We start from the raw sequence: 22,688 nt of genomic DNA, 5'->3' as shown, positions 1-22,688 counted from the left end.
TAAACCAACTGTTCATCTTTCAAAATACACAATGAATTTTTTTTTGAAAAGGAAAAAATGCACAATACTTAGTGTGACTGTACAGGACAGACTTTCTCTCTTTTATATATATGTTATTTACTGAAAAGCCTCTTCAAGAGTCATAGAGCACTAGCATTTGTTCTTGTTTTGAAAAGGTGCCATACCTGCTTGACATGCAAAGTTCTAACAAAAATGAGACATTGTGTGAGAGTAATTCAGGACCACAATCCTTACAGAATGAGAAACTATTCATGCAAATGAGTTAGGCCCATATTCTTAGTTGAGGGGAATGTCAGACTTGAAAATTCACTGCAGAAACCTCTAGTGTAAAGCAAAATGAAGGATTACTTCCTTTAAAAAGAAAACAAAACCCCCAGGATACCTCAAATGACTTATGCTGAACCCTTACACACCATGTCTTGAACACTGCCTAATTCTCATCTCTCATCTCTAACACAAAAGACTAGAATTTGAAAGATCTAGGAAACACTAAGAATAATAAAGTGCTTCATTTTTGATTTTTTTAATCTTTAAGTGTACCTGTTGTAAGGTCTCTAAAGTACTGACATACTTTGCCTTGTAATTTTAGAAAAAGTGACATAAATACACATTAATTATTTTATGGCTATATAAAGTACTGGGAATTTTGACCTCTGTTAGAAGCTAACACTTTTTAGCCAGTTTAGATTTTCTTGCATGTTGTTTCTATGAAGTGTTTGTAGGCTTAGAGGCTATCTCTGAAGTGACATATAAAATGATAATTCTTAATGCATCACTGTGATGATTTAACTTCTTTATGTATGTTCTTAATGGAAAGTAAACTAAAAAAATAAATACCTGGTGTCCAGCCATTATTTGCTTCAGTACACTTTCGTAACATACTTCATCCATATGATTCAGCTGCTGCACCTGAAACATAAACATTGCGGTACATACTAAAGTAATTTCTATCTTTATGGATTATCTACTACATGTCAAGCAATTTAGAGTGATCCATGAAAGACAAATTTGATTATGCAATTAAACTTACAGTATATCAATTCTCATTCCAACAATAGCATTTTACTTTTAAATTCAGAAATAAACCACGAAAATACATAGATAAAATATGAGTAAGGGCAGTTAATAGAAAATGTGACTTTGCTGGTGTTTTTTAATGATCAAAGAGAAGTAACCCAGCTCTTTAATTTATCTGTTTCATATTAAGGAATCTTTCTTTTACAAGATATTGAGGAAATATCAATTTAATATATCTTATCTAGAATTAAGGCTTTCTATTTGATATATAAAAACAGTTTTTACATTGCATATGTATAGATTTTTTATCTCCAGGAAATTACTGATAATATTTTTGCCATAGAGAACAGAGATTTTTTTTTATAGCTGGGTCATGCACAGAGGACATTGTGAGTACCATATAGAGAATTTCCAATTATAGATAAATAAAATGTTTAAGAAGGATTCCAGTTGAAATAAAGAGTATTCTTCAACCTAAAGATTTTTTTTCTATTTCTCTAATGCATTGCAATATAAATAGCATGTATCTGCTTAACTGCACCTTAGTATTAAGGTTGTGACAGATCAAAAGAAAGTAATAAAGTCCAATATCATAGTAATCATTCCATTCTTCATTTGTGCATTCATGTCTTATAACCAAATTGTTTTGGCACAAAGAAATGTTCTACAAGAGCAAATCATGTAAAAAAATTCAAAATGGAGATGTAATGCTTTGAGTTATCTAGAATAGATGAAAGTTGAAAAAAACAGCTTTAAAACAGTTTTAGAGGAAAAAGAACATTTGTATTTGAAACTGTACAAAGATAGGAATAAAATGATGGGAAAATATGGGCATGTGTGCTAGAGACAAGGACCCAGTCTAATAATTCTTAAAATGAGAGGTTAGCATTTTACCAAATATGTTTTTTCAAATAATAGCAAGTGAAAATCATTAAGGAGAAACTTACAAGAGCAGTGCATAAAGACACATGGACATATATATATATATATATACACACATATACATACTACAAAATTAACTTTACATATTCTTTGCATTTATACCTAAAGAGAAAAACATAAAAATGCATAAAGAAAAAAGACTGATATTAAAGAAAAATATCTGACATTAACAGATCTTGACTGAAGAAGAAAAACCTTAGTCTTGGTGCCATATGCTCCAAGAATTGCATACTCTGAAATACAGTTTTAAGAGCTTTCCTGGATAACTTCTATGCATAATAAATACATCATGCTGTCCTTGCCTTTGAAAGCTTGCCTACAGTTTGCATGTGACTGTAAATTGCTAATCAGCTCCAAACTTTGGATGCTGGATCTCAGCAAACAAACTGTGGCAAGGACTCTACCTAAAGTAACTAACAGCCTCCTAACTCCTTGCGGCTCATTAATGTGCATATAGACACAGCACTGACTGCATTTGCTGATGGTCTGCAAGAACAGCTTTTGTTCCTAAGCTTTCTTACATTGCTTTCCTCCTCTCATGATGACCACCACGATGTTGATATTGGCAATAATTAGGCAGCTTTAGTATTAGTATTATCCTGAACAGAATCCTTTTTTGAAGAGGCTTAATACTTCTATGTTTTGCTTACTGTAAAGTGTATATTTTGATTATAAAATATATTTTGCTCTGTGAAATTGTAATGACAATCTTCTGAAAAACAAAAGAAGTGGCTGTGGTATTACCAAAACAGTCAGCCAGGTAGCCACATTTCAGAATTATTATTTTAATAATATTCAGAATATGACCTCCTAATATTTCCTCATCTCCTTCTGCTTCTTTAAAAAATTACTGGGTTTTTAATAATGTCAAATTTTACAAGATTTATTTATGTCTTTAAATTTTTGACTGCTAAATGTATTCTCAAGTGAGTATGAAGAAAGGGAGTATTTTCTCTTTTCTTACTATATAGTAAAAATAAATATTAGAATCAAGTAGCAGTGAAAGATGAATTGGAAGTAACAGCAAGTAAGAGTGAAGGTATTAAAAGCAATTAATGAAGATTAAAATATGCAAATCATGGTAAGTAACATATGGTAAACTATTCTTATACGTATAGATTTGAACCATCTCCCTACAGTTGTAAAATAAGTTCTTCTCCTGCACAGCAGATGGAACGACTACTTAAATAACCTAGTAAGAAAGGCAATGTCCATTTTTAAAAAGCTAAATAATATACTATAATTGATTAAGCCACAAAACTAACTTTTGATTGAAAGTGTCTTGATTTCTATTAATTTAAATCACAGGTGAACAATATTTTTTGAGATGTTAAACTATATAAACCTTAATTATAAGCTAATGAGATGCATGGGAAATCTATGTAAAGTGTTTGTATTAAGTCCTGTATTTAATGAACTAGAATTAACATGTCAGGTGTCACTGCACTAATGATTTTTAGTAAGAATATTACACCTGACCATCGTCTTAATGCTTCCTGAAATGAGCAATAGCACAAAAAGTAAAGAAGCTTATTTAGGGATTACTTTAAATACAGTTCCTATCAAATATGCACATATGATAATTAATAGCTTAGCATGCTAAGGTTTTCATCAATAACTTTAGTATTAATGCATGTTGTGTTAATATATATGTATATATCTCCAGATTAAAATAGTATTTTTCTTAGAGCATTCCTCATGCATCCTTACAGCCAAACAAGGTGCTTTCCAAACATGGAAACCTGAAATAAAAGAGGCAGAATAATCAGCTGCTAACGTGACTCTGCAGTTGAAGGTGATGACTTCTTCTTCACCAAGCAAAATTTAGTGGTGAAGAAGAGGCAATGCAAAGCTAAATAACTGTGTCCAACTGCAACAAGGCTTGCTTACAAATATGGTAAACTGATGGAAGAAGATCCTTAAAGCACCTTTCAATGTCGTGTATCTTTATACAAAAGAAAATATGCTTCAAAAACCACCTGTGTGATAATGAACAAGTATCCCAAACATATACATACATGAAGCATGATCAAAAGAAACAGAGACTACAAACAGCAATCTTTTCCTTGGCACTCATGATTCCTCACCTTGTTGGTTGTCTTGATCCCTATAAAGGTTTGTCCCAGAGGTACAGGTCGGAAACGGCCATCAAAGTAGAACAGTCCAATGTAGGGATTGACATGCAGAAATGTAGCAACATCAAGATAATTGGGTAATGTAGCTGAAAGGCCCAAAATCCTAATCATGCTTTGTGTAGATTCGACCTATTAAAAAAATCAGAAAAACTGTATACTTTCCAAGTGTTGTGAGCCAAGGAATCAAGCAGTTTTTAAAACATCTCTCATAAAACAATAATGTGAAAGAAACAGTTAATACTTTCTATGAAAGGTGAAAAATACATGTGAGTTAGTGATTAGCCTGTATTGAAGAAACCACTGAATTCCACTATTCCATCAAATCTTGCTTATTCATCCTTCTATTTTATTGTACTTTAGCCCTCCAAAAGGTTAACTAGTCATTAACTGGCATGGAGGAACAACAACAGAAAACTAGCTTTGTTAAGAAGGGATAGTCCAATTTATAGGCAAAACTATGATAACATGATTTGGTGTCTTCCTTCATGCAAATCAGACCACTATTCTGGAAAGAAAAAGGAATCTAATTTGTGCCACTTCTCTGTCATAGGTTTTTGATTCCACTGCTCTCTTGGACAGTGTATTCTAGTTCTCTGTAACTGGCGTTTCCCTATAATTTCTTCTTCTTTTTTTAAATCTTTAATTCCTCAGATGTTTGGTTTACATGCCTTTCCATTTAATAAGGGACAGAAATGGTGCTTTACAACTGAATGTTCTGTCCCATACAAAAGCCTGCATATTATATGTAGTTTCTGGTAATTTTCAAAATGAATGAAAACACATAGAAGACCTGAATGAACAAAGTACACAAGAATTTTCCCATTTCTTTCTGGAACATTAGGAGATGCGTAGGTTGGCACACAACTAGCATAATTACCTAAAACCAGAGTTCACAGTAATTTTATTATAAAGGCTTTTTAGACACTGTTACTGAAGCTATATATGACGTTCTCAACTAGTCTCAAATGGGTGAATGTCTTAAGATGAGTAAGGCTGGGAAATTCCACCTGGCTAAATCCTGCTAAAAAAATATGACATTTTACTTAGAATACAGATTTTTATTTACTCAGCTGTTTTGAGTTCAAATGAAAGGAATGCAATTCAAACAGTTAAAAGTTTTCCAAATGGATGATTGAAAAGTAAATGGAGAGCATTCTCAAGGAAGACAAAATAGTACCACACCATAAACCAGACCTGAAGAACAGGGAGCATACCAAAATATTAAACTAAATCTCAGAAGGAATCACAGCCCCAAACACCACAGACAACAAGCAGACAAAGTAAATCACTACATTGCCTGGTTATGGACATGTTCTGTAGGAAAAATTTGCACACTGAAATTATGGCTACAAACAACTAAATGACACAGAAAACCTGCAAACCAAGGTTGTGCAAGGTCTACACTTGTAAAAGAGCAGTTTTCCAAAGGAAAGCTCCATGTACAATAAAATCTGACATATAAATGTAAACTGGGACAAATCCAAGACTTCATTTTCTGAAGTCTTCCATCTACAGGGATCAAAAGCAATGCTCAAGAGCACAAAGAAGATTTCTCACTTCTTACACATCTTTTTATGGCTGGACTATGTGATGACATAAGGGCTACAGTCATCATCAACCACACAGTTTTGAGGTGTTTGAGGGTTTTTTGAGAGGTGGGGGAGGTGTGCAGGGTGGGTTATTTCATCTTTTGTCTGTTTGGGTTTTTCTAGTTTTGATACAGTCCCCTGGAGTACCCCATCCTTCTGCACTAACCTTAGTGTCTGCAAAGATGTTTCTCATGTTTTTTCCCTCACAACCGCTGCACAGTGTTTTTACCCTTTCTTAAGCATGCTTTGCCAGAGACGCCACCACTTCTGGGTGGTCGGAGCCTGCTGCACGCGCCCACGCCTGGCATGTTCAGCCACAGCCATCCCTCACCAGGGGCACATGCAGCCCCCTCAGCCAGCACCTGGGCATCTGGGCTGCAGAAGTTTTAATCTACTTGGTGTTTATATACTTTCTTTTTAAGCTTGAATCTGTAAGCACAATTGCCACTTGCTGATATATGCATCCCGTAGATTGCTCACAATTGCCTGATAATAAGTACAGTAATCTTAAAGTGTAACTGAGCTCCCATCTGGAAAACATTACTTGATTTTGCTAAATTCAATAACAACTTTTTTTTCAAATCTCCTAAGAGCCTGAAAGCACTAGTTTGAAAGTATGCTCAGTTCTGTCTGAAGGCAAGAAAGCATTTCAAGTATTTAAACAATTAACAAGAACACTGCTTAATAACCATGGACATATGTATTTTTACAGCAATTAAATGTAAGATGTTTTTTCAGAGGTTTCTTTTAAAATAAAAACAGTGCCTAGAGAACAGTTACAATTTACTGAGAGGTGCCACTTTCAAAATGTTAATAAAACAAAGAAGCCAATTAATGTCACTGACCTGGCAGTTGACCTGGAGCTAAGGAACTTACTGAAAACCCCAAATTAACACTCCACATGACAACTGAAGCTGACAGTTAACACAAGCAAGTAAGGAAGATTACTAATATATTTAGAGAACGTTTTTTAAATGCCTCCCACTAGACCAGGTTGTTTGGGGCCCAGCACTTCAAGGGATAGGACATCCACACCTCTGGGAAACCTATGCCACTGCCTCACCATCTTCACTGTCAAGAACATCTTCCTAATACCCAAACTAAACCAACTCTCAGTTTAAAGCCATTCCCCCTTGTCTTATCACTACATGCTCTTGTAAAAAGTCCCTCTACAGCTTTCTTCAGTGCCCTTCAGGTACTGAAAGGTAGTAAGATGACCCATGTGCCTTCATTTCTCCAGGCTGAACACTCCCAGATCTCTCCGTCTTTCCCCAAGGGGAAGGTACTCCCTCCCTCTAATCATCTTATGAAGACTCTAAATCATTCCATCTATTTCCTTAAGTTATTTCAAGGCCATGCTAACAAAAAAACAAACAAATCTTTATTATTTTATCATCTACTTTTATAATTTTTGCATTTTTTTTAGTATTTTTTATATTTACCATCTACTTTTATATTTTCTTACCAAATGTATTTATAATTTATATACATATATAAAATAATCAAGATGCAAAAAAGGTACACTTACACTGAAATAAAAAATGCATCATAACAATCCTTCCAATTATTTTATGTCCAGATCAAATTGAAACTGTAAACTAAACACCTATGTGTTCAGTTTATGCCCATCATTGCATTCTGATAGAGAATGAAGGGTTCTTATTCTTTTAATTATACATGGCAATATAAAAACAGCAGTGACTAAAATTGTGCTAAACTTAGAAAATAAAAAACCAAGACTACCTGAAAAACAACCATAACACAATTTATTTTTTGCATTTTCTCTGTGATTATAATTCAGTTTCAACTATGTATCTATTATTCATCTATCTAAGCACTATAGAAACTTGATTTTCCATAATGGAAATGTATGCAGAATTCTCTGCATGCATTTTTCAACTACTTTTCTGACTTCCCCTTGAAGAGCAAGCACTAACATCTCTTGCTCTCACGTATTTCTAAAGAACGGTAAGCCTTGAAAATGTACAGATGCCTTTTGGAAATACAGATCATTCAAAAATTCATATTTTTCAACTGCTGGATCACTTATTATTTGATCCTAGAAGTCCCAACTAGAGATTATGCCTTCGTATACAAGAAACCATGAACCCACAGTCTTTTCTTGAAATGGCAGCAGAAATTACTGATAACACATTTAGGATGACAAAGTTTTCTGCTTACTTTGCATATTGATGGCTGGTGGTAAGCAGTTAAGTGCCTTTTCTTCACTGCTGAAACACTGCCCCTAACATTTCATTCTTTATATGTGTTTAATTACCCCAGTAAAATAGCAAGCACCATTTGAAACTTACGAGTTTTTCCTTGAAAATGTGAACTGACACAGTATTTTCACATCAGGTTCTTTAAAAGTCTTATTATGTTTTATTGCTTTCACGTTACACTGGAAGTGAGAAATAAAATTGCCATTGTTATATTTAATTGACATATCTAATTAGTATATCTAATTCAAAAGCATTCTTGATGGAATGTGGAGAATTGACAGCATGTCCACCAGACACACTCACAGAACATGATTACCACACCATGAAATTCCATGTATGCAGAAAAGATAATCAGATGATAGCTATCCAGTATCGATTTCCACACAAGTGTCACATGCATTTACGCTGTAAATGATAAAGGATCAGGTATGGGGAGTGCCTCTCTGGATTGCAAATTGATCACAGCAGGATCATTTTCTTTCAAATAGGTTTTAAGATTTGCATATCATCTCATTACATTACAGCCGCCACTTGAGAGCATACAGTGTGCACAGAGATATTCTTTTATCTGACTTCTAAAGTTCTTCCTGAACTTTGTGATCTTGGCAGCCTTCCCATTTCCAGGTATTAAAATATCACATTCACAGAATGAAACAATCAAGCTGCAAAGCATATCTCTGATTGTTCAAGTTGAGCACAGAATTAAGTGAAGCAGACAAGTTTACACATTTTAATCTTTGAAGAATTGTCTGCTGGTTAGAAATTAATCTGATATTCAGATGACCCAGGACCACTTCAACACACCCTCTGCAGTCAGTCTTTATGCCCTTCAAGTGTACGCTAAAGACAAGATAGAAAATTAAACACAAGCATTTCTTAGTTTTTAGTGCAGATGTGCAAGAAGACGGACTCTTAACTTAGGTTCCTGAGTCCCCTGTTCAATGCTAATAAGAATGAAGCATTACATATGGGGATTCACATTAGCTATTAGTTGGATACTATCCTACCCACAGAATGGTTCTAGGTCCCTCTCTCTCTCTCACAGAATCTGTGCTATTTATCCAAAACAAAAGAGAAACAGAAATGGAAAAGTATTGAGTAAGGCTCAGAGCATTAAAACATAAAAAGAATTAAATGTTTCAAAATTAATAAGCAAGAAGTTTCTTAGACTATTTCAGCAGTGTTTATTTGTTTATTGCTATATTGTTTACTAGTAACAAAAGTTAAACTGTCAATAATTCTACATAGGTGCAGTTGTCTAGTTTTAAGAACAGAAATGGAAAAGACAGTGAAATTGCAAAACCAAAGTACATAGTAAAAATGCAATTACTAATTCAGTTTTGAAGATTCTATATAGGACGTTATCTACAACTCACTCTGCACAGAATGCATTTGTTACTAGGCAACCATCTAGTTAAGTAATTTTATTAGTTTTACTCTGCATCCAATGAACCCTGAAAATACTGTGATCTCAGTCCTCCATTTAGAATATATTTAAAAATCTAGAGGTACTGAAAAAATGTAACCATGCAGAAACCACTATCAGAAGCCATATTATTCTCCCTCGGCTACATATTAAGTATGCATTACTTTGTCTTAAGAAATGGCATTTTGTATATATTCGTTAGGAGATTTCTATACCTGGCACAGTGTCAGTTTTTCCTGACTGACAAAATGCCTTTTCATGCTATGCTTATTGTTTTGCTCCCAAACTAAGAAACAAAAATACCTCTGAACCTTTCTACAAATTAGTTTCACTGCTTTACCATAATATGAAAGACCACAAAATGTATGACAAACACTATTACATTTTAAACTCCACAAGTGTATCACTAAAATGGAAAAACAGTCACCAACCAATAATAAAAAACGAGATGCAGAATGACTTCCTTACATCCTTTCCATGCATAGTAAGAGAAAAGCTCCTGAAGACTAATTCAAATGTCTGATACATAACATTTTCCAAACAATGGAGATTAGGTTTTGTACTTTAAAAACTAGTTTTAAAAAAGTAATTTTTACACAACTACAAGGTTGTGCAAAAGATAATAAGACAGGCCTAGACTCATGTAAGACTCATTAGACATATGGCTGCACAACATAGTGCCTAAAAATAACATCACAGAGTAGCAAGAAAACATGTATTAAATTTACCACAAGCTGATGAACTGACAGATTTTAAAAGAATGTGTAATTGAAAAATAGCCATTAAAAAGGGATTCCTCTAATTGCTTTCTAAGCCTAACTCTAGTTAATAATTTTATTGATGATATGCAGTACAAAACAACTGGTGATTGGCAGAATTAATATAACTGAGGTATATGTCAGCCATACAGACACACCTAGGTCGATAGCCCCATTCAAACTAAATTTCTTTTCACTTAGCTCATTCTATAACAGGCCACAGCTGCAAAATGGGACGCTATTCTCAGGCAGCATTATTACGAGTGAGCAATGAGTTAATACTGCAACAATTATAAAGAGGTTTTTTTGAGGATTTACCTGAATGCAAGCTCTGAAGATGTGTTAGCAAATTAAGTACATGCAGTTCTTAAAGGTCTAAAGGGGATAGGACTGCATAATTGAAGGGAATCACTCTACCTCTGTGTCCACCAGGACCAAAGTAACAGAACAATTCTATCTATATCCAGTTTGATGAAATGCTTCACAAATACAATCATGAATATAGGAAAATCAAGTGAAAAAATGCCCCACAACACTATCATTTGAAATGGAAAACTTATTGCAGAAGGCTTCAGTAACCTTGTTTGGTTTGTCCTTTAATAAAAGATGCTGAGTAACTTGATTGTTTATATAAGGAATATCAAAGAGAAAAAAGACTAATAGAAGTCACCCAAGATGAGAACTGAAGAACCAAATGAAATGCCACTGTCATTTGAGTCCCAAAAGACCCATATAGGAACTACAGTGGGCTATCATTTGACACAAGACGAACAGATCTAAGCAGCTGGTTCTATGTCATTAGCTATCAGTCCTGACTGTTTTTTTTTTAAACTGATCAAACTATCAAAATCAAGAATGGGATTCCAAGCACTTAAAAATCCCTAATTTGATAACGACTAGACATTTGGCTTTGGGTGAGAAACATCTGAACTTGTTCATCAATGATCTCTATTAAGAGGTAAAAGAGGGAACGAAGGAGACAGAAAAAAAAAAAAAGTAGAGGAAATAATAAGGCACTAGAGATATTGAAAATGCAAAGAAAGGGTAAAGAAATCAACATTACAGCTGACAGGAAAAGCTCCTTAAATAAGGTAGCATGAGGAAAGAAAACTCAGAAAGGAAACATGAGAATTTCCAGGGGAAACATCTTGTGGTCATTGCAGCCAAAGCTGCCTTTGATCTTCACTTCCCCAACAGGCCCCTCCTTTCTTGATGAGTAAAAGGTACAGCACAGAACCTCTCCTTGTTGAGCCTGGAGGAGACATTTCTCATCAATGTATTCCAGGAATCTCCTGTATTCCTTGTACTGCTGTGTTATCCCACCTATAGTAACTTTGTTGATCTAATACAAAAACATAAAGCAACTGAAACTTAAACTTGAAGAATAACACAGCGCTGAGAACAATATTTGTACATCTAAGATGGAAGCTTTGGTATAACAAAATCTGAAAAAGCTTTTAATATGGATTTTCTTTTATTTAATTTATCATTTACTTATTGAGAGCCGGTATCAAAACTTGTGTATAACTCAGGTATAGTATTCAGTATGCATTTTTGTGAAAAAATACCCATAAGCAGCAAGGAAGTCATCAAAATCTCTGAATAATTATAACAAAATACTTTGGTGGCCTGTAAAAACCATCAATTTTTTCTTTCAAGCTAATAACTTTAGTATATTACAGTAGTGTGGAAAGTTTTATTAAAAAGTTTAAGCATTTCAGTTTTACATCTGCATTATGCTCTGGACTAAAACTTTAAACATCAAAGCTATAAATTGGATTCAAATAAGTTGTTTGATGTTATACCTACAGTATATAACAGAGCTCAGAGCAATTTTCCCACCAAAATGTTTAGCAAAGTCAATTTCAATCACTTGCAAAAACATTCTTTAAATCTGAAAAGTGCAAACATGCACAAATATGCCCTTCATTCTGCTATGAGTAAAACTGTCAGCAATTCCAATATATATGCTCCTTCCAGGTTTAAATAAAACCTAATTCTAAAAAATGACATGAGTTAAAATGAGCGTGTTAAAGTCTTACAGTAAGTGGTGTGACTCAGTGTTCATCTGGGGGAAAGTACATCAATCATTCAAGTATTTTGAGGTACAAATTAGGACAAACCTGCTAATGCATCAGGATATTCCTGCTTTAAGAATGCATTTGGATAGCTGTATTTTCACCTCATATCAATACTGATCTCAAAACATTCTTTCCTGGCACAGTTGTAGGCCCAAGAATCTAGCTGAATACTAATTCTTAAAAAGACAAAGAAAACCCCAATCCACTGTCGTTTTTTTCTGCTGTACACCATCTAAACAAAACACTCCTCGTACCTCCAACAGAACAAGAGAAATATGCTTTTTCTCTAAGATAGGATAACAAACCCTGCAAAAGGTAAAAGGCACTACACTACTACATCCTGACCTGCACAGGAATCATGACATTGTCTCACATACAAGCTAGGGAAGTGTGATCCAGATGGAAATACAGGTACATAAATTATTAGAGTCGTTATTAGTGATTTATGGGAAAGGCTGAAGTAGTATCCGAAGGAATTTATCGCACTTCTGTTCTAGAAGTGAGACAAGAAATGACTGTTCCAGGTCAGATCAAAAATTATACTACTTGAATGCACTGTCTCCTGCAGGAGCCAAAAGTGACAGTACAGAAAGTGGGAAAATGTCAATGATATTTACCAGAATAGATCTCAGTTACTACAGCCTCCAGTCTGACCTAGTGACTACTGCTCTGCAATGGATTTTTGTTTAAATTACTTGTCCTTCTACTACAAATTAAGAAAAAATAGTCAATATTTTGGATGTCTTAAACCAGTATACAAATCAGGTAATTGATTTCAGCAATTACTGCAGTGCTGTACTTGACATATGGATATTTCAGATTAATATTGTCCATTAGTTTGGTTTTTTTTTGTTTTTCAAGAAATGAACAATTATTCTTGCTTTCTGTGTGCATGAATACTGAACAAGTATAGATATCAATGAAAAGTAAGTTCTATAACTACTTTCAGAAATCCTGGAGAGGAGACTGAAATCATTGAAGACAGAAGGACATTCTCCAGGGAGTGGCTGAGTATCCTGGCTATTTTTTTGTGCTCCAGGGACATTTATGAATTTGTATCAAAATACATAAAATGGAATTATGGGCAAGGAACAAAACCAAGGAAATGCAACAATATTTTTTTTTCCTCACAAAGTAATATTAAAACATTAGATGTGATTTTTTTTAACACTTTGAGCAACTATAACAGTATTTTCACTAAACTCCAGGGAAATTCTCCTGAAATCAGAAACATTATGTTGCCTCTTTTTATTGACTGCGTAAAAGTTCCAGTAACTTCACAGTTGTGGATGTACACTGCAAACTTCATAGAACTATGCCTGCAAGCTCAGATGCTGTAGTATAACATTTCAGTGTAATTTTAAAAAGTAATCCTCTTATTATTTGTTTTCATATTAAAAAACCAAAACAATTGTACAAAACATCCTCTGTTTCTTTGTCCCCAGGCTCTCTGGGAGGCTTGCAATTTGAAATATTTTTCTCAGAAATTGTTTTCTACAGTAGAATTCTAAAAAATTTTACAATTAATTTTGCTTTCTTTTTAACTGTGTTTTTTTTTTAGTTTACCTTTATACTGTAGATTTCCCTCTCCTAAGCTATCTACTTGTAAAGATACATGTGGGTCTCCATTTCTGCCCTTCTTATCAAATTAGAATAAATAAAGGGGTGAGATGGTCAGTTTCAAGATTTGTGTATTGTTTAATTTCCCAACAGTTTCACTTAAGGAAGTGTTACAACTTGGTAGCTTTGGGTCCAGATGAATTCCAACTTAGTAGGTAAAACAAACCTTGAAATCCTAGGAGACTGAAACACTCTTTCTTAGAAGAGCTATTTTTTAAATGAATGCTAAAGCAAGTTACTCCTATATTACAATAAATTCACTAAAGATAGGATTCAGTACCCAAAACATAATTGCCTCAGATTTTATATTCCTTAAGTTACCGGCGCAAGCTTGACAGACACAAAAGGGAAGGATCTATGGAGATTTCTGTCTAAGCAAAGCAGAAATGGAATGCCAAGCTGAGTAATGCAGGACAGATAAAATGTCTCTCAACATCTATTCTGGACAGCTGAAGCCTATCTTACAAGTCTCACAAAATTTCACAGTAAGAAATTAATAAGTCTTGCAATCTGACATGAAGAAAATTATTATCATAGTCACTGCTAAAACCTGAGGTGCTTTACTATAACGACACCTAAGGAAAACAAGGTTACCAAAACCATTTAAGAAAGAAAATACAACATCAAACAGCTAAAGTTTAGTGCCTTTGAGGTAGACTAAACTTAGCTGCTTCTAAAGAATTGTTACTTCTATTGTTCTATTGTTATAAAGGAACTTTACACTTTCCATATTGGATTAGTGCAGACATCCATTTCATTCTTCGCAGAGTTGGAATCAGATGATTCAAAAGCCTTAACAAGGTTAGTGTAGCCTTATCAAGAAAAAAAATGTATCTTGAAAGCTAAAGGCTTTAAACATTTAACATGCTACAAATAGAGCCATAAAAATAACTTTCATTTTAATTTGTTACAGTTTACTTGTATGGATAGAGTTTTGCTCTTCATGACAGAAAAAAAAAAAATAAAAAAAAAAAAAATTACACTCTATCCTCCCTCTTCCCATTATTTATTTATACTAAATCCTTCCTTTTTATTCATCCCCAAATTCCTTTTTTTACTTTACTTGTAAAAGCACATCTCACCATTGAGACCAATCTTATTTGTTGCCTAACTCTGAATTCTTTTGTGCAAAATTCAAGAAAAAAATCCCTTTTTTTTTCTCCATTTCAAATCTTCGTTTTTAGACAGTACCACTAAATCATGGGGAAAAACAAAAGACCATTTATGCTAGACTAAAAATTATGTAGTATTTTTCTAGCCATGCTGAAAGTTTTACCTAGATTTAAGACACTATTCTTAATTAAAACAAAAAAGAAATTCTCCTAGGAAAACTGCTAATTGAAAATGAGCATTCCTGGCAAGAAAATAATTTCAATTTTGGTTGTGTTAAAACATTACCCAATTATTATTAGCTTAAAAATGTTTAATTTTCCAGTTATTTGTACAGTAGAATAAATTAGGTAAATAAATGATAACTAAGGAAACAGCATTGTAATCAAGTATGCACTTAGGAATCTGATAGTTGATATAATACAGAAAGGAAGGTAGAAGACAAAAACATTTCTGCACTTGTAATACACAGGTTTAAAACAGAACAGCTGTAAAATAGATTGTAAACTGCCTAAACATTTCTATTTAATTGTCTAAGCATGTTAACCTTTACAGTGATATCTATTTATTCTTGACCAAAACAAAATTATTTTGAAGATTTTTTTCTCTTACCTGTCGTAAAGTACGTGCTACTATACTTTCGAGTACTGGTCCTCTGTCTTCATGCAATAGATGAACTTCATCAAGAATCAAGAGTTTTACCAGCTGAGAGAGGGCTACATCACCAACACTTTTCCTTGTCACTACATCCCATTTCTCTGGAGTAGTCACAAGCATCTAATAGAGCAAAAAAAAGAAAAGAAAGAAATATTAAGCATATATAAATGTATTAATATATAGTAATTTAACATATAGCAGGGTAAATGCAATGTAGAACTTAAAGTTATCTTAAGTTTTACCAACTCTATGTATGAGGCAGATAGCTTGCTGCATCTACATGTGCTGGATGGTCATTAGTAGGATTCAGTATAGAAAACCATATGGAAATATCAACTAATAACTTCAAGATCCTGTGCCCCATTTGTATACATTTTCCACATGAAAACATTGAAACAGCTATCCAGAATGGATTATAATCATTTAGTGGGTGTGTTTCACTAAAATAATCTCTGATAAAATATTTCTAACCTCCTTCATAGCACAGTAAACAAATAAGGCCTTCCCCTCATACCTAAGCTTGACCTGATTGTTCCCAGTTCCCTATGAAAAGCTTTCTCCTTAAGGCACATGTTCAAGTTGTAAGTTTTGATATCTTGATTCTTGCACCAGTAAAACAGATTGAACGACATCCACCAGTCCTGGACATGGTAACTTCCAAACTTCATTGCTTCATGTAGATATGTCAGGCCATTTCTCCAGCCTGTCAATGTCCCTCTACATGACAGCACAATCCTCTGGTGTGTCAGCCTCTCCTCACTGTCTTCTCAGTCAACCCATACCTCAACACACTTCTTTATGAGGATCTTACAGAAAACACTATCAAAGGCTTTACCAAAATCTAGGTAGACAATATCCACTGCTTTACTCACATCTACTTGGCCAGCTATTTCTTGCTGGAAATTTATCAAGCTGGCCAAGCATGACTTTCTCTTGCTGAATCCAAGCACACTACTCATGATAGGATTTTCTTGTCTTTCATGTGTTGGAAACTGTTTTAGGATTAGCTGTTCCATCTTTCCCAAAAGAGGCTGACCAGCCAGGCATTCTACAGATCCTACTTCTTGTCCTTGCTGAAGACAGGAGTGCCATTTGCCTTTCTCCAGTCTTTGGCTGCTTCTCCCAGTTATAATGGCTGATCAATGATTATCAAGAGTAACAGTGCAATGACAGGAGCCAGCTTTTTCAGCACTTGTGGATGCAAATTAATCAGATTATGGACTAGTGTGTCCCCTGTTCTCTTAAGACCTGATCTTCTTCCACCAAGGGTACACTTTACTTGCTCCACACTTCCCCCCAGCTGCTGGAACTTGGGATTCATGAACACCAGCCTTGCTACTAAAGACTGAGGCAGAGGCATTCATTACCTCACTCTTCTATGTCCTGTGCCATTCACAGGGCCCCTGACTCGTTCACCAAAAGGGCCCAGATTGTCCTTAGTCTTTCTTTCATAGCCTATCTTGTTTTCTTTGATATTCCTGAGCAGATTCAATTCTGTCTGGACTTCAGCCTTCCTAACATCAATCCTGGATGGTCAAACAATGTCCCTGTATTCCTCCCAGACTGCATGTGCTTGTTCCCACACTCTGTATCCATGCTTCTTTTTTATGTATGATGGAGCAGCTTGTTTGTTCATGTGGGCCAAGTTCCTATTCATTCATTTTTGCCCAAGCTCCTATTCACTGGGATGGACCATTCTTGAACTTGGAAAAATATTAACCAGCTTTCTTGGTTTCTTGAATTCTCTCTTCCCTCCAGGACCTTATCACATGGGACTTTTCCAAGCAGGTCTCTGAAGTGGCCAAACTCTGCTTTCCTGAAGCCCTGGGTTGTGAGCTACCTTTCTGATCTGTTCCTCCTCAGGATGCTGAACTCCAACATCTCATTGTTGCTATGGTCAAGTGTGTCTTCCATCTTGACACTTCAGACAAGTTCCTCCTTGTTTATGAGGTACAGCAAAGCACCTCTCCTCCAAGTCCTATCCTACAAAGGATAGGTGATGAAGTTCTCATCAGCACACTCCAGAACCCTTCTGGATTGCTTGTGCTGATGTTTCTTTCAAAATATGAAAAAAAAAATAATCTTTCTTACAAAACACATCTTTGAATACATTTTATTCTCCTGGTCTTGTCCACAAGATATATTCTGATAGTATTTATTCTCCTCAGAAAAATATTTTTCCCTGCACTGTCACACAGTATTGTTCCAGTCCAATTATTTTACCAGCAGAATATATCAGTCTTTACTAATAGCCAAGAGCTACTCCTGAAGACACTTTGTGATATTACAGAAAAAGGATGTTAATTTCCTGCAACATTTAAAGCTTTACACATAAAAGACTCACTGAGTCACTATTATCTCAGGGAGTGGTGGTATCTGGGGGTTTTTTTCATGGTTTGTTTAAATATTACTGGGTGCATTTTGTTAGCAAATAGAGATTTTTCAAATGCTTGTACAAAATAGTAGGTGTAAAAATGTATGCCCATAATTTATGAACTGAAATGTAACACTACTACAGATGCAGCTGTTAGCACTTTAAAATGAGCCATATCAACCACAAAATATTAGCAGCTGTACTTCCACAGAACATTAATTAGCAAACAGTGAGGAAATATATTTAGCAATGCATATTAAGGCTTTAAGGTGTGAAATACTACAAATGCAAACTACTTAGCTAATTTGCTAAATCTAAATTGACAACATTCAGATCACAGCTTTTTTTTCTAATGTCAGTCATGTTATCAGGATATATATTTAAAATTGTATCATTAATTCTTCTGTTTCTAAGCGATGACTAAATATCTGTTATAATGGTGTTTCACTTTGATCTTATTTTAAAATAGCAATGTATGTAAAGCAATGACCTGAATTAAAAGCAATACTAAATGAGACAGTATTTTAAGTAAGAAAAGGGATCTCCTGAGAATGTTTTGCTAGAGAATATGACATTTATTTTTCAGATAGAAATTACAGTTGGGGAAAAAAATTCTCAAAAACTCCACCCAAACAGATCAGCTTTGTAGTTGCAAATTATAAATTGAATTCAAATATATAAAATATTATTTAAAAAAAATCTGCTAAAAGAAATTGCTATCAGCAAAGACTAACAAAGATATTTTTTTCAATCAAAATAATCCATCAAAAAGCATTATGAGTCATCTCATTAGTTTTAAATGCAGTAGTGGCATTTCTTTTTACAATTAATTTTCAGAAACAATATGTTTTATCCCTTAAGTTTTAAAATCAAAACTCATATTCATGAAAAGGATTCTGCTTTTTGTTTGGGGGCAAGAGAAGGATATAGAAATCAAATATTTAAAAACATTTTTAATATTTTCTCCTTTTACATGGACTTGAGTTCTCAGCACACTGAGAAGTGTGCTCATTTATATTGCTATTTCACCACTTCACCTCTTTCAGGATTGAAATAGCTAGAAAATAAAGTGTCACATTTGTTTAATGAACTGCAACTCATGCAAGATATTTCAATCTGGTTTTTGTATTAGGATATGGCTGAATAGAAATGGGTTAACTGTCAATATTTTTACTGTCAAGTTAAATTTCTCTGCATACATACTTCTCTTTTCCCAATGTTTTTTGATTATCATTTGTTATTCCACACTGACTTTTTGTGTTAGGAAAACATGGGCTTTTCATAAAATCTTCTGTCTTAAGTGAGCATTTCCACTCAATTTCACTAGTACACCAAAGGAGCTACTTGTTTAAAAGAAATAATCCAAGGATTTCAACTCATAATGATGTCATTTAGCTTTGGGGTTATTTAACATAAATCTAGATGGTTTTACATAATTTTAAGGTAAGAACTCAAACAAAAAAATCAATTATTTCACTTTGAAAAAATATGTCAAAAGGGACAAGACTAGCTGATAACTTCAACATCAATTTACAAAATTCCAAGAGGCAGTGAAAATGCATTTTTCTGTAATTTCATGACTAACTTGCTAATTATTTTGTCAGGTTCTCTTCAGCCCCCTTTGAAGCCAGATTTCGTGGTAAAAGGAAGTTATATTTTCACCACAGTTTCAGAAGATCAACATGTTGAAAATGGTGGGTTTGTTGTTGTTTGGGGGTTTTCTTAATCTGAAAAGGCCTATTGTCTTACTAAAATCAAATTTCTAAATTTTCTTACTAAAAAACCATTCATTTTTACCAGGCCAACACTCATTTCTAGCAGTTGGCACAGCCTCAAAGATTTATGTTTTCAATAGGTTACTCTCAATTCTTTTAATTTCTTTGCTACTTTTAAGTTCTTCCAAACACATTTTGCCCATGACTAGTATCTATTTTCTGCTTGAATAATTAGGGCACACACTCTGAACCTAGAAAAACTGATATGATAATCCCCTCAAATTTACACTCCCACAGGTCCAAACCACCACAAATATGAGAATATTTCAGAAGAAACTACATAAAAAACTTAGTTATAATATGCAATACTACAAAATTCACTGCTTTTAAGTTCTTCAAGACCATTTTTGAGAACAGTTTTTCTGTCTTTAGTCACTTCAGCTTTCTTCTCTCACTCATCTACCTGTTGTACCTTTCATAAACACAAAAATAAATCAAAACTCAGACACACTACCTCACCCCCAGCTTCCTGACTACTATAATTGCCATAAAATAATCAGAAAAAACGTGGTTCACTCTTCCTTTGTGCCAGATATCATCAAACCAGGTATAAAGTACTGGTTGACTCAGATCTCAGCTTAAACATAAGGTAGGATGACAGGAAAAAGCCCCATGACCTCTGCTTGAGGATGTTGTGTTTCAATATGTGGTTACATAGATTAACATTACATTAACATATAACATAAAAAGTAGAAAAGTACCTTGTACTGAGACTGGGTATTCTGAGTATCAACACCATTCCAAAAATAAGCCTGTATGCTGCCATACTGAAAACAGGGCAGCAGCAGAACACTGCCTTTACTTTGCACTAGATGTAAATATGGGTTCCTTTATTATATCAAAACAGTGAAAACATAGAATAGAATGGTACACACACACACTTTCAAACATTTGACATATAAATTTGAATGCATATTATTATACATGCTGAGTATTAGAATCTATCATTCCCTCTAGAAAGAAACTGTAGCGTAAACTCAAGATTATAATGAACAAATCCAGAGGCCTTTGCATCAGGGAAATATTGTGGATGTCAAATGATCACAATAATAAAGGTTGTATGTTATGGAAAGTTTCCAAAATAAAATTATCTTCCCAAAGCTGTATCAAGATCAAGAAACATGCCATAACCATATGTCATCTCACAGCTGCAGCACAATAGAGATATTTTCATATTTAACACACCTATATGAAAGCATTATTTCCTCTTTGAAACCATCAGAATTATGATAAATAAACAGCAAACATTCAATTTATTTTATATTTCTCTGTGAAATTCACAATATTGCTTCCCAAAGCATGGATTAAATCTTCAAGAAATACATGTTTCTACTGTAATTTCATCCTATATTTGCTTTGTCCTCTTAACAGCCACTTCTTTTTCATTTTGCATTAACATTTCTTTATACCTTTCCCACTCTCTATTAAGTAACTCTCAATATAACAGTATCCTTAGGAAAGAAAAAAGAACACTGAATCTTATTATACAAAAAAACCACTCTGCTGCCTTCAGCTATGCAAGCATCTGTTCTCTAAAGACTTCCTCCTGTGCTCCTCCTGCTCAGTGACCAAGGATGCTGCAGTTACTCACTTTATTATCACAAAAAAAAATCTCATTGAAGACATGACAGCCAAAACTAACGGGAGGCAAGGAGACGAAACAGCTAAAATATAACCTGGAATTAGCTGAAATATTTATTACACACTAGAAAATGCCTGTTAGGTATTTCAGAAATTTGCTTTTTAACAACACAAAACAATGATTAGATACAACTGGAAAGAAGTTTATCATTTGCAGATTAGGAGGAATTCTCTTACTAAAATTAAATGTGATGAAATCAAGCATCGTTCGAGATAGGGGAATTCAGTAAACTTTCAAACAGAAATGTTTTCTGAAGTGTCTCGATGCTAGAGAACAAACAATTTTAAAGCCCAATTCATCAGTATATACAGTTAAAGAAAAAATCATAGCATATGTACAAAATACAAGCCCTAAAGATCTAATAGCTTTGGAAGGCATGGAACCATCCCCTTTCCAGGTTTGCCTGCAGTAAATTTGTCTCCACCACAGTGATTCACCACGAATGGATAGCAATAAAGAATTCTGCTCTAGCCACTGCTGCTTTATTGTTACTATTCAAAGAAGCTTTCTCAAAGATCTACTTCTGTCGATTTCTATTAGTAGAACTTCCTTGTCTTTATTGTTTTCACCTTGCTATTAGTCTTCTCTATGCTCCTGTCCCTTTACACACATCTACAACTTCCCCTTACCTCATCCTAGAGGGAGCTTTGTTCAGTCACAGCCAGCACTCCTCATCTTCTGACAGCTTTTTGGCAAGGGGGCATGGGCAACCTACACAGTTTACTCAATTCATGCTGTAGCTATTTAACTTGGTGGTTTGTTCTGGCTGGAAACTCAGTGCAAGATCTTAACTTCTGCAAAAATGGAGACACGTAAAGCTGCACACAACTACACACATCCACCCAGAGCAGACACTCATTGGAATGCAGCATATTCTGCAATTCTGTAGGCAGAGCTGCTATGCTGGGGCCTCATAAGATTTGAAAATATTTCCCTTCTAATAAGTGACACTTTGGAGTTTCTCACAATTTTTAATATTAGATATCTGATATCACACTCCATGAGGAACACATTACCAGTTTGGCACACTTTGACGTAAAACTCCATCAAAACACGTTACAACAGCAGCAACCTACAAGTCATTTTCATAATGCTGGTTTTATTCCTCATTTCTTTGCACTTTTTGTGACTTATTCAAGCATTTAAAAAAACCTCCTGTGAGCTGGAGTTCAGTCAGGGAGTGGAATGAACATATAGAAAGTATAGCAGAGGGTGGCAATTCAAAACAAGAATCTCAGGTAGGAAGTAATAAATGAAAGTATTTTTTTACTCTTCATAGATCAGAAATAACCATCTGATGCTGTGTTTAACAGTTAAAA

The 22,688-nt window shown here is 34.3% G+C and overlaps 1 protein-coding gene across 4 annotated transcripts in view; it reads right to left on the bottom strand.

Annotated features, from left to right (window-relative positions):
* The window catches only part of ASCC3 (activating signal cointegrator 1 complex subunit 3), a 252,815-nt gene that overhangs the window by 142,968 nt on the left and 87,159 nt on the right, over nucleotides 1–22,688 (bottom strand). For all 4 annotated transcript variants that reach the window (XM_015621225.1, XM_033512859.1, XM_033512860.1 and 1 more), the window contains 3 exons: nucleotides 15,534–15,698; nucleotides 4,068–4,244; nucleotides 859–930 (listed from right to left, as the gene is read on the bottom strand). In XM_015621225.1, the coding sequence (XP_015476711.1) occupies nucleotides 859–930; nucleotides 4,068–4,244; nucleotides 15,534–15,698 (414 nt within the window). The remainder of the gene's footprint in view (nucleotides 1–858; nucleotides 931–4,067; nucleotides 4,245–15,533; nucleotides 15,699–22,688) is intronic.

The sequence above is a fragment of the Parus major genome, chromosome 3 (genome assembly GCF_001522545.3).
Source record: "Parus major isolate Abel chromosome 3, Parus_major1.1, whole genome shotgun sequence".
Classification (NCBI taxonomy): domain Eukaryota; kingdom Metazoa; phylum Chordata; class Aves; order Passeriformes; family Paridae; genus Parus; species Parus major.
This window is presented reverse-complemented; position numbering and strand designations above follow the sequence as displayed.